The 17,836-nt window shown below is 40.1% G+C and overlaps 2 protein-coding genes across 2 annotated transcripts; one reads left to right on the forward strand and one right to left on the reverse strand.

Annotated features, from left to right (window-relative positions):
- Positions 1-1,249: 1,249 nt before the first annotated feature.
- LOC124276617 (sin3 histone deacetylase corepressor complex component SDS3-like) lies at positions 1,250-10,180 on the reverse strand. The gene is made up of 9 exons (XM_046712266.1): positions 9,995-10,180; positions 9,255-9,324; positions 8,540-8,687; positions 7,767-7,826; positions 7,141-7,243; positions 5,034-5,138; positions 3,478-3,646; positions 2,954-3,038; positions 1,250-2,069 (listed from the first exon to the last, which is right to left on the reverse strand). The coding sequence occupies exons 1-9, from the start codon at positions 10,092-10,094 to the stop codon at positions 1,974-1,976; spliced, it is 936 nt and encodes a 311-aa protein (XP_046568222.1). The 5' UTR covers positions 10,095-10,180; the 3' UTR covers positions 1,250-1,973.
- A 260-nt stretch (positions 10,181-10,440) lies between these two features.
- Positions 10,441-17,591, forward strand: LOC124276618 (derlin-2-like). The gene is made up of 6 exons (XM_046712268.1): positions 10,441-10,547; positions 13,263-13,328; positions 13,523-13,690; positions 15,412-15,607; positions 16,804-16,894; positions 17,175-17,591. The coding sequence occupies exons 1-6, from the start codon at positions 10,455-10,457 to the stop codon at positions 17,314-17,316; spliced, it is 756 nt and encodes a 251-aa protein (XP_046568224.1). The 5' UTR covers positions 10,441-10,454; the 3' UTR covers positions 17,317-17,591.
- Positions 17,592-17,836: the final 245 nt, after the last annotated feature.

Below are 17,836 nucleotides of genomic sequence, written 5' to 3' on the forward strand. Positions count from 1 at the left end.
AGTAGCAGAAACTAACTTAAAATGTTGTATTTAGTGAAAATATTCTTTCAGTTTTGGAGAAAATATTATTTCAAAGAGTTTGAAAATATTATTTCAAAGATGAAGTCATCTAAAACAGCATTGATTTTGTACATGACATGCAGGGGTGGGGTTCCACTTATTTTGTACATAAATTTCAGGGGAGGTCATTCACATTGTACATGCTTCTCCATAAAAATCATCATCACTCCCCCTAGCCATAAATTATGAACGGTTAGACTAAGCCTGAAGTGAGCCTCAGAGCACGGAGCAGGCTCCCCTTAACATGGGTTGACGGTGTACATGTCTTCAAACACTCCAGTGAATACACACACCTCGAACCAGGTAGATGATGATGAACTAAGGAGATGAACATGGATTTGAATCTATGATCAGAACATCATGACACACCAAAGGGACATAACTCTGTATAACAACTTAAACCAGACAAATATCCAAAAACAACTCAGAGACTGGCAAAACTTGTCAACAGGTCATAAAATTACCAGCCAACATCCACAGCTGATTTAAAATTACACTTAATTTTATAAACTTACCTACTTATAAACTAGGTATGATGAAATATAATATAAGACTAAGTATATTTGAATACTTCTCACCTTATGCTGGACATCAGTGTGAACTGGTTTAGGAGGAGACTGATCCTGGATCTAGTCCAGAACGAACTATTTCTATCAGTAATAGTTATTCACTTCACTGGGAAAGTGATTTCGTTTCTTTCCATTTCCATGGAAAATAGCGAGGACCGTCAAATAAAAAAATCAATAGTTTTGATGTTAAGTTGCTTAGAGTTCAATGTTCATTGTTCAGTTAATGAAACTGCTGCATAAGATGAACCTGATGGCAGCGTTTAAAATTTCCGCCTGCCCGACCGTCCCGAACGGTCTATTTTCATCTCAGACTGTCAGATTTCAAAGTAGCCTGTCCGGTGGTCTGGTAGATATAATTACCCCTAACAGTATATATTTCATAAGATCAGACAGGTTCTCTTGTCATCAGTTGAGGTATTTATTAAGGTATTATGATAATTATGTTAAACTACTTACGATTGGACAGTTCATGCTATGATAACCAATCACAACACATGTACTTTCAGTTTACCTAAACTCGGTGCATTGCCTGTTAGTGCTATGTAGTTCATTGCGATACCTACAAACAGGAAAGTATTCAGAAACCTAATTGTTTTTACTATTGTTGAAAACCGGACAGGTAAGTTTGTATCCGGACTGGTCTGGCTTGGAATTTTTGGAGTTTTAAACACTGCTAATAGGCAACATTGTAAAATGAATGGGAGTGTGTGCTGCATTCTGATTGGCTAACAAATGTAACTAGGTCACAGAAACCAGGAAAACTGTTGGGCTGGGTGGTGGAGCTGCCTCTGTTGGAGGACTAACCAGTTTGGGGGAGAGTATAACAACCTGAATTCAACAGAGCAAAAGAAGAGCTATACAACACAGGATTGTACTTGGAATTTACATTATAATTATTCACAAAATACAAACAATATTAACTTGATTAATGATCACACAATTGTTTTTAGTAGGATTGACAATTTTGTTCTCTGGAACATGTTTATATGAATTTTCAATAATGTATATTGAAAGATTCAGGGATGAAGACACTGATTTTAATTACATGCATTTATGCCCATTTATGGTAATATACAAGAAATCAAGCTCACTATACACTTAGCACACACTTTGGACAATCAAAAGAGTAATTATTAATCATATCATTCAGAATAGTATCGAATACAAAAATTTAAAATTTAAAATAAATAATGGTTTGTAGAGGCAGAATAATTACAGTCATGAAGACTGTAGAGCATAAATATTTTAGCGGCTTATTCGGAGTGTTGCCATGACAACATGATGTAAAATGGGGATGAGCATGATGTCATGTGTATGACAGTGTGTGATGACGTCTCACACAAGTCATGTGGAACGACGACGGAGGATGTATTTGCCTTTCTGAAGCTGGGAGACGTAGATGCGGAGCTTGGTGTTGTCGGACGTCTTCCTCACCCAGATCTGAAAACAGCAGAGATGTAAACACAAATGTTTGCCTGGAATCGGAGGAAAATGATGCTACAAACTTGCAACCATGCATCGTCATTAACAGCCTCTTACGTGTACCCTCTGCAATATTCCAGCTAATATTATCAGCTGCAAATAATCAGATCTGGGCAGGACGATCCATTGATCGACATTGTGAACAATAATCCATCCAGTCTTGATACAAGGAGTGAGTGAGTGAGTTTAGTTTTACGCCGCACTCAGCAATATTCCAGCTATATGGTGGCGGTCTGTAAATAATCGAGTCTCGACCAGACAATCCAGTGATCAACAGCATGAGCATCGATCTGCGCAATTGGGAACCGATGACATGTGTCAACCAAGTCAGCGAGCCTGACCACCCGATCCCGTTTTTCGCCTCTTATGACAAGCATGGGTTACTGAAGGTTCATTCTAACCCGGACCTTCACGGTACTTGATACAAAGACATGCAATCAGCAAAGGCTGTTGGGGAACCAGGGATGCTATCACAGCTCTGTGAAGCACTATGACCAGATTTTAATGAGACTGATCTTTGATGTGAATCCACAAAGAGGGTTGGTTGCAACAAAGGGAGACAACTCTCCAGGGGTCATCCCAGCACCTAAAACTGGGACACCCTGACTCAAATTTGTTTCATTCTAATCAGCAATATTCTTGCTAGATAGCTACAGCTTGTAATAAGTCAGACAATGCTGCATTAGTCAAACAACTGACTGATATTCAGAGCAACCACCTATGCAGTCAGGGTACGATGTCGGACAATCAAACAAGTTATGGTACCACACCACTAGGTGATACTTCATTTTTTTAACTTTGAAAGCTGGGTTGAGAATGAAGATTGTATTTCCTGTACTGACCTCCTGCGAGCCGACGCCTGTGATGACCCCACACACCTTGCCTCCTTCCTTAGACTCCACAAACACTGGCTGGTTTCTGTGGAACCTGGAACAGAACAATGTTGACAATACCTAAGGATATTCACTGCAGATAAACAACATGATGTAGCACAAAGGGAGGCAACTCATCCTGGATCACAATCGCATTCACTCATTACTCACTGTTTGTTTTTTCGTTTAACGCCGCACTCAGCAATATTCCAGCTATATGGCGGCAGTCTGTAAATAATCCAGTCTGGACCAGACAATCCAGAGATCAACAGCATGAGCATCGATCAAAGCAATTGGGATATGATGACATGTGTCAACCAAGTCAGCGAGCCTGACCACCCGTTCCCATTAGTTGCCTCTTACGACAAGCATGGGTTACTGAAGACCAACTATAACCTGGATCTTCACGGGTACTAACATGATCAAATTTTAACTGTCTCAATATATTGGGTGCATTACATCATTTTGAGAGATGTTTGACAGTCATAACCTACCATCTCTTGTCATAGTAGAGCTTGCCATCATCTATCTTCACATCTGACACTCCTTCTATAGGCGTGGGGACAGGCGCTGGCTTCTTGTTGATTGGTTTACCGCTGACTTTGTTGATGATACGGAGGTCATCCTGGATCTCTTGTTCATCCAAGAAGAAATTAAGCTGAGGTGAAATCAGTTAAGGAAGATCTGCATTGTCGATCAGTGTTTCCACTGGTCATCAGCGTTCGGTCACATTCTTGTGTGCCCATCTTACTTCCATACTGGCCATTAGAGCTGTGACGATATATCGTAGTATCGATAATCGTGATACTTTATCTGACGATAAATATATCGATACTATTTTTTGTATTGTGATATGTATCGTTGACCTTAAAATTGTTAATGTTCACCAGAAATTGACAGTTATGTCAAAATTTACACTGTTATTTGCTATCAAAATATACTTTTTGAAAGAAAATAACTAAAGATAGCATATCGTGATATGCATCGAATCGAATCATATCGTTCCCAAGATATCACGATACGTATCGTATCGTGAAATTTCTGTATCGTCACACCTCTACCGGCCATTCAGTGAACATCCAGTATCTTTCGGTTTGTTTTTATAAGACATTGCATTAGAGATCAAAGGAATATTGACCATGATGAGTTTTTCATTATTTACAATGATTTCATTTGCTGTTACGATGTCTAGTAATGAGCGAGTATGGTTTTACGCCGCTTTTATCAATATTGTAGCAATATCATGGAGGGGGGCACCAGAAAAGGGCTTCACACATTCTAACCATGCTGGGAATTGAACTCAGGTTTTCGGTGTGATGAGCGAACGCTTTAAGCACTAGGCTACCCCAACGCCTCTGAGGGCTAGTACGTTCAGGCACCGAGTCTCTTACATAAAGCATGCATGATCTACCAGATGGAGTCAATATTTAAAACTGCTACAAATACATACAGTTACATGGATATAAGTATATGACAATACAATTCAAGGCAAGAAATTGTTGACATGTCCAAAGGCAAAGGCAACAATAGTGGGAATCTGATCATGGCTGAGTTTGTGTGACCCGCTGACCAACTCAGTTTTGCTGAAATTAATGTAAACAATATTGGATAAAACTGACCATAAATTATAAATCAAGCCAGTGACATCCAATGATCCATTCTCATAGCCCATCAGTATAACAATTATTAGCTTGCGTACTTCAACTCAGGTTTGTTGACACAGTATATCTGTGTGTTACATGCATTAATTGTTTTGCTTTTGGGAAAAAGGATTAAAACTCATTGAAGGCATGTCTAATCTGCACTACATTATTTGGGAAAAATCTGAACTTAAGAGTGAGATGGGTTTTATACTGCTTTTATCAATATTCCAGCAATATCACTGGTGGCGGGGACACCAGAAATGGACTTCACACATTGTACCTATGTGGGGAATTGAACCCGGCCCTTTGGTGTGACGAACTTTAACCACTGGACTACCTCACCGCCCCTTTATGATTGTTGGAATATTATCAGTTTATATGGTATGGATACAAATAACAAAGGATATCAGGAGACGGTTTCCTCCGCTTCTCTGGCAGCGGTACCGGGTCATTTGGCCGTCGTCGCAGTTTCCTTGTCATGATTGGCTTCACTTCCATGAAGTCTGTCATTCCTGCGAGATATTCCACATCAGTCAGTGAGTATTGTTTTTGTGCCGCTTTCAGCAATATTCAAGCAATATTACAATGGAAGACACATGGAATAAGTTTCAAGCATCAGTTCATGGCAAGACTTGAACATGTCCTTTGGCATGAGAAGAAAATGCTTTAACCACTAGGCTACTGCATAGATAACAATTGTGGGTAGGTAGGTACTTGGGTATAGGATGGATGGATAGATGGATGGATGGATGGATGAGTGGATGGATAGGTAGATGGGTGGGTGGAGGGATGGATGAGTGGATGGATAGGTAGATGGGTGGAAGGAAGGATGGATGGATGGAGTGGATGGATGGTAGAGGGGTGGATGGATGGGTGGATGTAAGGGATGGATGGATGTGATGGATGGGTGGAGGGATGGATGGATGGAGGGATGGATGGAAGGTGGATGGATGGATGGATGGATGGATGGATGAATAGGATAGATGGATGGGTGGAGGGGGATGGATGGAGTGGATGGATGGGTGGATGGGTGGGATGGATGGAAGGATGGATGATGGATGGATGGTAGATGGGTGGGTGGAGGGATGGATGGATGGATGGAGTGGATAGGTAGATGGGTGGGTGGAGGGGATGGATGAGTGGATGGATGGATGGATGGGTGAGGTGGATGGATGGATGGATGGATGAGGGATGGATAGGTAGATGGATGTGGATGGAGGGATGGATGGATGAGTGGATGGATAGGTAGATGGGTGGATGGATGGATGGATGGATGGATGGATGGTGGATGGATGGGTGGATGGATGGATGGATGGATGGATGGGTGGATGGATGGATGGATGGATGAGTGGATGGATAGGTAGATGGGTGGGTGGATGGATGGAGTGGATGGATGGGTAGATGGATGTGGATGGAGGGATGATGGATGAGAGGGGATGGATGAGTGGATGGATAGGTAGATGGGTGGGTGGAGAGGGATGGGTGGATGAGTGGATGGAGGGATGGATGAGTGGATGGATAGGATAGGATGGATGGGTGGATGGATGGATGGATAGGATGGAGATGAGTGGGATGGATGGATGGATGGATGGATGGATGGATGGGATTGATAGGTGGATGGATGGATGGATGGATGGGGGTGGGGCATGGATGGATGGGATGGGTTGGGGCATGGATGAATGGGATGGGTGGGAGCATGGATGGATGGGATGGGTGGGGGGATGGGAAGGAGGGATGGATGGATGGATGGGTGGATGGATGGATGGATGGGATGGGTAGGGGCATGGATGGATGGTGGGTGGGAGGGAGATGGATGGATGGTGGGTGGGCCGGAAGGAAGGAGGGAGGGATGGAGGGAGGGATGGGTGGATGGATGGATGGGAGGGAGGATGGGATGTGTGGATGAATGGATGGGATGGATGGTGGCATGGATGGGTGGAGTGGGAGGGATGGATGGATGGATGGATGGATGGATGGGATGGATGGATGGATGGATGGATGGTAGGATGGATGGATGGATGGGAGGATGGATGGATGGATGGATAGGAGGATGAATGGGTAGATGGATGGTGGGATGGATGGATGGATGGAGGGATGGATGGATGGGATAAGGGATGGATGGGTGGATGGATAGGGATGGATGGGTGGAGGGATGGATGGATGGATGGATGGATGGATGGATGGATGGATGGATGGATGGTGGATGGATGGATGGATGGTTAGTGGAGATGGATGGATGGATGGTGGAAAGGATGGATGGGAGGGATTGTGGGTGGATGGATGGATGGATGGGTGGATGGATGGTGGGTGGAGGATGGATGGATGATAGGTGGGATGGATAGAATCTGGATAGATGGATGGATGGTGGATGGATGGGTGGGAGGGATGTATGAAGAGATGGATTTGAGGGAGAGAAGACAATTACTGAGGTGAATTACAGAAAACATAAACTGCATTTTATATACAGCTAAATCAAGCCCTACTACTCGATGACAAGGAGACAAGAACCCTTACCACTGCTGGTGTTCATGTCCATCGTCCCTCTCTCACACTCCACGTTTCTTTTCTTCTCCTCCAAATCCATGATTAGACTTTCCTTCAGCTCAATCTTCTTCTCCTGAGGAGAAACACATATAATATCATTCAAGTACCCAGCATATAACCAAAATCAGACCCGTGAAGATCCGGGGTAGAATAGGTCTTCAGCAACCCATGTGCTTGCCATAAAAAGGCGACTATCTTGTCGTAAGAGGCGACTAACGGGATCGGGTGGTCAGTTTCGCTGACTTGGTTGACACATGTCATTGGTTCCCAATTGCGTAGATCGATGCTCATGCTGTTGATCACTGGATTGTCTGGTCCAGACTCGATTATTTACAGACCGCCGCCATATAGCTGGAATATTGCTGAGTCCGGCGTAAAACTAAACTCACTCACTCACTCCTCACCAAAATCAGTAGGTTTCATTATTTGCTTTTATTGTTGCTTTGACGCCAGACTAAGCACACATAATAGCTACTGAGGGCTTAGGTATTATTTTGAAGATATAACGTAACTATAGAAGTCAATGGGAAAATATTTGGTTTTGTAAACCATTAGGCCATGTGTGTCATGCAACTGGGTTGTCTCCCTTCCCTCACCTCAAACTCTTTGGCTGATGCTTTCTTCTCTTTCTTGTGTTCTCGCTCAACTATCTCCAGCTGAAACAAAAGATACAACATTCATGGCAGAGCTGCTATTCCAGTAAACTCTATGATACACTGACATGATTGAAGCATTAGTCCTCAATTAAATAGTAAAACATTTGGCCAAGATACATGAAATTATCAAACACGTCAGCATGAGTAAATTCAATTTTCAATATCTAAAAAATCGCAGTTCAAAAGGTCTTAAGATTTGCTGAATTGTTTGATATGAATGTTTGGCAGGACTGTTAAAAGAGAATGGCTATTACGCTGGTGACATGGCGACCATGAAACAGTGAGGCACAGTCTCCTGTAGTTATGTGAGTATGGATGAAAGTCCCCCTTAGTAATAACTTATTATGTGGTCTTTAACAATAGTTAATTCAATGATTCTGCTTATAAGAATAGTAAATCTGACATTAATGTCAAGCTTGTGATGTACATAACAGTATAACATTTACATTTCACATCAACCATTAACATGCCTTTTAGAACAATGTCAGATTAGATAGAATGAACCAAATAACCTGTATTGTACTATAGTACTCATCCAAAGTCTGGGACCCTTGGATTCAAACCCATGACCAGCGGATCCTGACAGCTAAGGGACATAACTCTTGCACTGCAAGTTCAAGAACTGTGCGATTGGGGTCACTTGCACAAAGTAATCTTTAAAACACATCCTCTGGTACTGGGTAAGCTCAGAAAACATTTGTAGAATATACTACCTCAATATCTCTCCAGATCTCGTTCAGACGCAGTCTCTCACGATACTGCTGTTCGATCCTCCTGTTCCGCTTGATATATTCAGGGAGTGTGCCCTCCTTTAGATGCTGCAGCTGCTTTTTCAAGTGAGCCAATTTATCCTGGTACATCCTGGAACACAAAACGATATTATTCACCATGAGCTACTGGGGATTTTGACCATCATGAGAATATTACTACAGTTGAAACTACATGGCCATCATCATGATAAGGAGTTAGATGACTATGGTCATTTTATATCGACACATGGAAAAATTATGACAAAGATTTGTTGAAAATCAGTATTTTTAAATGGCGATTGACAACGTTCAGATTCCTTATACCCAATTGTCAATGTTATTTTGGATGTTTTTTGCTTGTTAACTGGGAATAGTTTAAGATGCTATACAAGTTCATGTTGTCTCAGTATATCCATGCAATGTTTTTCTGTTATTCTGGGAAATCTTGGGAGTTACATGGGATAATGAGTTTTGCCTCGTCCATGCAACATCATTGTGTGCTCAACCACGGACGTAACAATGATGCAATGGAACCTTGTGTTAAAAGATTGAAATACATTGTGAAAACATTATTTCCCTGTGCCTTTATGCAACTGCCTCGATTACAATGTTTTTCATATTGCACAAGAGCACAATGTTTTCCATGAACAGTCACACAGAGAATGCATGTAGGACTTACTGCTCCCTTATCTCTGTGCGAGGCAGATTGTTCTGTTGCTTGTCCTCGGTTTCACTTGCATCTTCAGTGTCTGCAATCAGAGAGGTAAGCATAAGACATCATTCTGTAGGTGACTTAATAGGTCATCAGAAAGGACACCGCGATGAATCTACTAATAGGCGAAATAGTGGGTAACAAATACAATGACAAGTCAGTGAGATGCAGTTTGTTGCAAGAATTATTGCAACAACCAAGTGGTCTGAACAGGTTACTATGTTCATTTACTGTCAGAATACATTGTTCATCAAACTCAACAAGTTGTCAAATACAGGTTGTGTGTGTAAAACGAGGACTAGTAATGATTCGAAACAAGCATTGTACATGTTGTTTTAAAGAGTTTTAAGAATACATTTTGAAAAAACCCCGTTTCATTGAACATCTATTTACCGTTTAAATGAGAGTATGTTGATGCCTGGCATCAAAGTTTGCTTGTCAAAATTATTTATTTGTTTTTGAGCATATGACATGTAGGTTACTAATTCTAAGACACGAATTCTATGCAAACAAAATTAAGCCGAAAGGGAATCTAGAAACCATATATTCAGAGGCTCTGATAATAGATCTGAGACAAGTGTCACTTGTAAAGTGCGGCTTTCAAACTACGCCTGCACGCGGTATATAGCCATAATGGTATATTTTCTACACTCGAATACAGATTACTTTTATTGACAGTGCATGCTCCTAAGTTTCATTTTATCAACCTTCATCAGAATCGTTGCCGTCCTCGTCTGTGCTGTAGATATCGTCGTTGTCGAGGTCGTCGTCGTTATCTGGTCTCGGCGATGAAGTGTAGCTGGACATTTGATTTCAAAATATCCCGATTACACGCCTCGGTCGTGCTCTCCCTGTTTTGTTGTCTCAATATATTTCCGGCTGCGTTCGCGCACCTGCGGATGTTGTCGATTTGTTCAAATAATAATTCTAATCGATCAATTTAACCATACATTTATTTAATATATTTCATAAGTTTTTAAAAAGAATATAACTATAAAAAACTAAAGACATAGTCACATTATAAGAGGTTAAAAGAATCATCTGTCGATGAGAATCCATGCAATAAGAAGTCACACTTTACTTGAAAACATTTATCGATGTGAATTTGACGAGGACGCTTTCCGGTAACACACGCATGCGTATAACACGTGGCTGAAATCAACAAGTATGGCGGCCCAAACGTTTCAGCAGGAGTATATGCAGATGCCCCCAATAACAAGGGCGTATACAACTGCATGTGTTCTAACAACTATTGCCGTGGTAAGTGCTTTAACGTTGCCGCAAGTAGTATTTGTAACTTTGACACCTAAAGCTGGTAGCGTGTAGATCTGAGTGAATGAACTCAAAGCGGACCGACTTATATGCCAAGACGGCAAGAGATTCACTGACGCTTCCGTGGTGTATTACTAACTACCCCTACCTACTGGTTAGATCCGAGAATGAAAGTCCATGATTCAATACATATGTCCAAAGTTAGGACGTAACGCGATATATGACGATGACTGTTGTCATTGTGACGAAACAAATCAAAACCTGTGTCAGCTGATAAACAATCCAGAATTCTGTAAATTCGGTTTTGGATGTCGTGGACATATTAGAGAAGCAACGAACACACTATGAGGCGAATATGTTATAGAATATAGGGTAATGAACAAGTCAGTTGTTGATGTATTATTCACTATGTTCAGTCACACACGCAATCATTTACTTTTTGATAATGTTGAGATGGGTGTCTGTGTATGATACATGTAGAAATATGAAAGGTTCAGTGTTTACATACATGGTCAGAGGCCCAGATAAGCTGTGTATCCGGGTAAAATACGCATAGAAAATTTCCAATTATGCACTGAAAAATAATTGTTGCGTACCAATTACGCATTTAGAATGTTAGATACGCAAAAAGTTTAAAACAAATGCGTACAGAATATGTTTATAAAAATCGCTTACGTAATGAAAAAGACATCGATTGCTATCAAGTTGTACTGTTAGTATAGGACAAGTGTTGTACTGTCAGTACAGGATGAGTGATTTTTTTATGAAATCATTTCCATTATATTTAAGTTGGTTTTGATTAGGTATGACATAAGGCAGAACATACCTGCTTAGTAAACTTACTCAATGACATAATACTTAGGTGAGTAAAATGACTGAAATATGCACATATTCTGAAAGCAGTGGGTAACGGAAAATGAAATACCCACTCAACATTCATAATACCCACTCCAAAAAAAAATACATTGGGTACAGTACCCACATGAGCTAAATCTTACCTGGAGCTCTGCATGGTTTTCAGACTTGTCTATCAGCAGTTGAGACAGACCTGACAATTATGATGATGATTCTTTTCAATATCAAAATGATCATGACAGCCAGAGTTATCGGACATTAGTTTTAAACATGAGTATAGATGAGACATTTAACAAGTGAATATAGTATAAGCAGCAATACAAATGTACATTATGATTGAGTGAGTGGGTTTTGTTTTACGCCACACTCAGCAATATTCCAGCTATATGGCGGCTGTCTGTAAATAATTGAGTCTGGATCAGACAATCCAGTGATCAACAGCATGAGCATCAATCTGGTATCAACCAAGTCAGCGAACCTGACCACCTGATCACGTTAGTCGCCTGTTACGGCAATCATGGGCTCCTGAAGATCAATATTCTAACCCGGACCTTCAGGGGTTATAAATTATGAAGCAATTTAGAGACAGTTCTAGCGGGATCAATTGCCATATTTGTGTTTGTACTTGTAGACCTGAGCAAATTCTTTTCCTGAATTAAACCAGATAATTTAGACATTTTACTGCTGCTGTTACTGTTATGGCCATGTTATAACCTGGCAGAGTCAAAACAAATGTCATGTTCTGTAAACAGAACTTTCCTTTACTATTCAGGACAGACCACTGGTTTGCTGTGAAAGGCAGTCACTGACAACCCTATTTCATTTGTTCTTTATCTAAAATTACCCTGAAAAAATTGTTAGCAATTATCATATTTCCCTCTATGGTAGTTATCCCAATCTTAAAAAAACCAACAACTGTTTTTCTATACTGACTGGCTGCCTGACTTGCAAAATTATTTTTTATGAGCTAAGTTCTAAGAAGGCCATGAATAATTAAGTTGCAGTACATTGTCATGCTAACCTGTTATAAACATGTACATCAATATACATGCTGTTGACAAGCAGTCACTATCTGATGGAATTGTACACGATCTAAGTTATTAAAGCTTATTGATTGTAAAGAACTGAAAAAGTAGACTTACTGGCTGCTACTCTATCATGTCTATAGTTGGTGTACATACTGCTACCTGAACTACAATCAACACAATATATATGTTCATTATAGGATTAGGATATGCCCTTACAATCTTTACAAGATAAAGAATGTGATATATACATGCTATAACATGTAACACATTACAGAGGCCCAGATAAGCTGTGTATCCAGGTAAAATATGCATAGAAAATTTCCAATTACGCATTGAAAAATAATTGTTGTGTACCAATTATGCATTTAAAATGTTACAAAAGCAAAAAGTTTCAAACAAATGCGTACAGAATATATTTATAAAAATCGCTTGCGTAATGAAAAAGACATCGATTGCTATCAAGTTGTACTGTTAGTATAGGATGAGTGATTTTTTATGAAATCATTTCCATTATATTTAAATTGGTTTTGATTGGGTATGAGATAAGGCAGAACATACCTGCTTAGTAAACTTACTCCGTGACATAATACTTAGGTGAGTAAAATGACTGAAATATGCAAATATTTGAAAGCAGTGGGTAACGGAAATTGAAATACCCACTCAACATTCATACCCACTCCAAAAAAATACATTGGGTACAGTACCCACATGAGCTAAATCTTATCTGGAGCTCTGACATTTGAAAGAAAATAAATACCCCAAACAATTTTTTTGTAGATATTTCTTCAAGGGCTTGTCAGTTTCTCTCTTTTCTTTTCAGCAACTTGATATCATCACACCATTCCAGATATACTTCAATCCAGACCTTATATTTAGGAGTTATCAGGTAAGTACTTGTCACCATCTGACTACTGTTGTTGGTTTTATTTAATGAATAACACTTGTAGACATGTTTCTGTGCTTCATTCGGAAATCCAAGAGGCAGTCAGTAAGTGGTAATCTGCAATGTCAGCATGTTTTTAAATAATTAGCTTGTTGTTTATCAGGCTTTTGTAACCATGGTAACTTTGTCTCTTGTAGTTATGGCGCCTGATCACCAACTTCTTATACTTTGGTCCGATTGGGTTCAACTTCCTGTTCAACATGATATTTGCATATCGGTATTGTCGGATGTTGGAAGAGGGATCGTTCAGAGGCCGGACGGCTGACTTCTTCTTCATGTTTCTCTTTGGAGGACTTTTAATGACTGTATCCTTTCAAGTTTATGTTAAGCATTTGCGACATTTAACATTACATGTATATAATAAGTTATTTTATGTTTTTTTCTTGGTGTTTTGCAGTTTCTGCTTAAGAAAGGATCTGTCAGTAATTTTGTTGCTAGGGACAAATGGCAATCAGATATTTTCAAGATTTTGTAAATTTTGAAGTAATGTAACAAAAAGTCAAGTGAACTTATGTCATGTTGCCTGTTATACATCTGTCTTAGGAATTTATGACTTCTTACCAGAATCTTTCAAGAACCGCCCCAGCCGTGATCCGATTTGGAACACGGCTGCCATGACAGCCATTTTGAAAGGATCATTTTGCCCCAAACTCAACAATTTCTGCATGTACCATAACAACATTTCTGTGCAATACCAGAATTCGTTGAGGACCGCCAAAAAATGCCAGTATAGAGGGTGTGCCGGTTTAGAGAACATTTCCTTTTTCAATCTGAGAATGATATTCCGTGTGCTGTAAAATATGACTGAATGTGTTGATAGTCATCATATTCTTTATTCATCAATAAAGATAACATCCGGTACAGCAAGGAAAAACAAACAAGTCTCATCGCAGTTAAAGACATCTTCAAGCACATATCCATGCGGGCAGTCAAAAATCACACGCCAATGTGTTAATTTTGTCAAATTTACTGTTTTCATTCACACAGCAATTAATTTATAATACAAGTGACATGTGTCACTCACCAATTTACCATACTCCTTTCATGAGGCAATATCAATGAGCTTAATGCCGATGGTAATCCATTGTGTTGTTAATACACGTTCAACCAATCAACAGGAGAGTCGAGGTACCGGATGCCGGTTTAGAGAGCGTTAACTGGGTGGTCTTTGATGTGCTGAATACGGAATAGACTGACGCTGGATTAGAGGGCGCGTAAATGATCATGAATTAACTAGCTACTGCGGGACCAAATTCTAGTGCTGATATTGACAGCATGCGTAATTGGAGTGCTGAGTTTAGAGGGCTTCCACTGTATATACAGGTACAACCTTGTACTCAAGTATTATCGTTGTTGTTGGTCTAGCTGCATTCTCTTCCCACAGAGGTTACTTGTCATATCTTCCTAATTCTAATACGGCTATATTTCCCGGTTCTCGTAAAATCCCCTAGCGGCAAAAGATCGCAACACGAATTATCTCCCTTCTTCCTATCCAATCAGAACACGTGTTACATCGACTTAGATTCAACTTGACTAACACAAGCAAATGTGGGGCCACAAATATCCACCATCTGCCGGGGCATTGTGTTGATGTTACACACAAGACGTTTAATGGCTAGCTTGTCCGTTGTCAACGAGGGCAATGGAGACGCCACTGATCTGCCATAACATGACTGAGTTCTGTCTAGAAGAAACGTTTGCGCATCGCGCAGGGGAAGAAGTTAAGTTTTTCTCGAAGCATACGGAAATTACCGAGGCCTTGCGAATGATCACTTTTGAAACAACGTCGCTGATTGCACAACTAAATCTGATTGCCTCCAATCACGAGACTTGAACGCTCATGAAAGGGCCGTATTAGAACAGAGGTTACGTAGGAAGATATGACAGGAGTAACCTCTGTGGGAAGAGAATGGTCTAGCTGTAACTGCTGTGTTTTAGAGTTATGCATTTTGCTCCTCTCTGAAAGTATAAGAACAAGAGGAGAGCTGAAACTTTGCCAAAATATATTTCCTTGACCTCATCTCAGATCATTGCATTGTTTGTAAATCTTGTGTTCCTGGGAAGTGCTTTCACAATAATGCTGGTGTATGTGTGGAGCCGAAGAAACCCTTACATAAGAATGAACTTTTTTGGTCTCATGAACTTTCAAGCACCATATTTACCATGGGTGCTTCTTGGTTTCTCTTTGTTGCTAGGCAACTCAATAATTGTTGATCTTATGGGTAAGTACATTTAGTCAAAAATCAGTATTAACATTTTACTTTAAATGTCATTTAAAAAGAAATCTTGTTAAGTAGTTTACTTTGTATTCTGTTATTCCTGAGGTTATGTTAGTGAGTGATTGAGTTTAGTTTTATGCTGCTTTTACCAATAGTCCAGTAATCACGGCGGGGAAACCAGAAATGGGCTTCACACATTGTACCCATGTGGGGAATCTAACCCGGGTTTTCGGCATGACAAGTGAAGGCTTTAACCACTAGGCTACCCAACCGCCCCTGAAGTAACCCAGGAGGTGTTTCTTATGCAATGAACATGGCTGTCTTAAATTGTGAAATATTTGCTTTTGGCCCTTCCATATTGCCTTGTTTTGGAGAGTAGAATGATGGGTTAGTCAAGTGCTTACATCTTTCACACATTGCTGAAGACCCAGGTTTGATTCTCCACTTGGGTACAAATCGTTTATATTTTAAAAAGTACATTAATACAAATGTAATAAGTGCACTTTAATATTTATGTTGTTCTTCATGGGATTTTGCACATCTTTGAACACAGACCCGGGTTGAACACAGTCCCGGGTTAGAATTGGTCTTCTTAATGCTTGTCGTAAGAGGCGACTATGTTTGTCGTAAGAGGCGACTAACGGGATCGGGTGGTCAGGCTTGCTGACTTGGTTGACACATGTCATCGGTTCCCAATTGCGCAGATCAATGCTCAAGCTGTTGATCACTGGATTGTCTGGTCCAGACTCGATTATTGGAATATTGCTAAGTGCGGCGTAAAACTAAACTCACTCACTCACTCTTTGAACACAAAATGGAGGAATTGTGCAAGTTTGAATTCCAACATAAAATCATAGAAATTGAAAATCTATGATATCACTCGAACTGATCAGTTGTTGAATTTAAGTAGGGTCACTGCTTCCCTGTGGTCTCTTATGATCTCCTAAGTCAGTTCACTCTAAGTCTTGAAATTCAACTTTGGGGTTTTCGCTATGAACCCTCGTCTTTCATGCTATTTGTTTAACCAGTCATTGTGTGAAGCCACTCTTTATGTTTTCTCTAGTAATTTGCTGACAATATTGTTGAATGCCTTGTAAAAACACTTTTTAAAGAACTGAAGGCCATAGGGACATTTTTAAGATAAGAATCTTTATGTTCCATGTTTGTTAGATGTGTAATGTTTGTCTTGAATGTTTCAGGTATAGCTATAGGCCATGTCTACTACTTCCTAGAGGATGTGTTTCCACAGCAACAAGGGGGATTTAAGTTGCTTAAAACACCAAGTATCTTGTAAGTTGAAAAACTATTTTTATGTTTTCACTCAACAAACGTATTTGACTATTTGTTGTTTGATTTGTTTTAATGGATAAACTGTTGAAAGCAGCTCTAAACCCAAACCAAAAAAGTTCTCACCCACTCACTCACCTCACTCACTCACTCACTCAACATTGAGAGCTGAAAGCCTTCCATCATGATATGGCTGAAATACTGCCGATGTGACTTTAAATTTTAACTCACTCACTAAAAACCTTCCATTCTTTGAAATCTGGTGTAACTTGTCTGTTTTCAGAAAATATCTATTCGATGCAGCCCCTGAAGATCCCAATTACAACCCTTTACCTGAAGATCGCCCTGGTGGCTTTGAATGGGGTCAAGGTCAAAGGGTGGGGGCTCAGGAGCAGGGTCAAGGTCAAGAGGGAGATGGAAACTGAGAAGCCATGGATCTTCCATAACTATGACAAACGTTATTCCAACTCCGAGTCTCAAGAGAGAGCCATATTAAGATGTTCAGTCCACATAATATGGTTTTTTGTTTAGCCAAACATCGAGCAGCATCTACCTGAACCAAAAGAGGCCGAGTTGTTTAGCTCAATGTTTTTCAGCGAGTGCAATCCGTGAGATTTATAACTTACAGGGTTGGTGTGCCACAGGGATGGCTTCTGGACCCTTCATCATTATCATGGTTTACATTTTTCAAGATCCGGACAATAATCTTGCCGAAGCTTGAAAACTTGCTTAGGATGATGCAGCAAGGAATAAGTTTGATGGAAAAAGTAGACATGTTGATGGTACATGATTGGAATGTTATTGAAATTACTGAAAGTTGCGATGACATGAACTTGTTACGAAAGTTAAGAATGGATGATCGGTGATGTTGTTGTTTTGATGTGTATGCATGATGGAAGTGTATATGATGTGGATATATCTTTTTAATAGTGTTATTTGTGTTCG

Source organism: Haliotis rubra, unplaced genomic scaffold (genome assembly GCF_003918875.1).
Source record: "Haliotis rubra isolate DU_JTF1 unplaced genomic scaffold, ASM391887v1 Scf210, whole genome shotgun sequence".
Lineage (NCBI taxonomy): Eukaryota > Metazoa > Mollusca > Gastropoda > Lepetellida > Haliotidae > Haliotis > Haliotis rubra.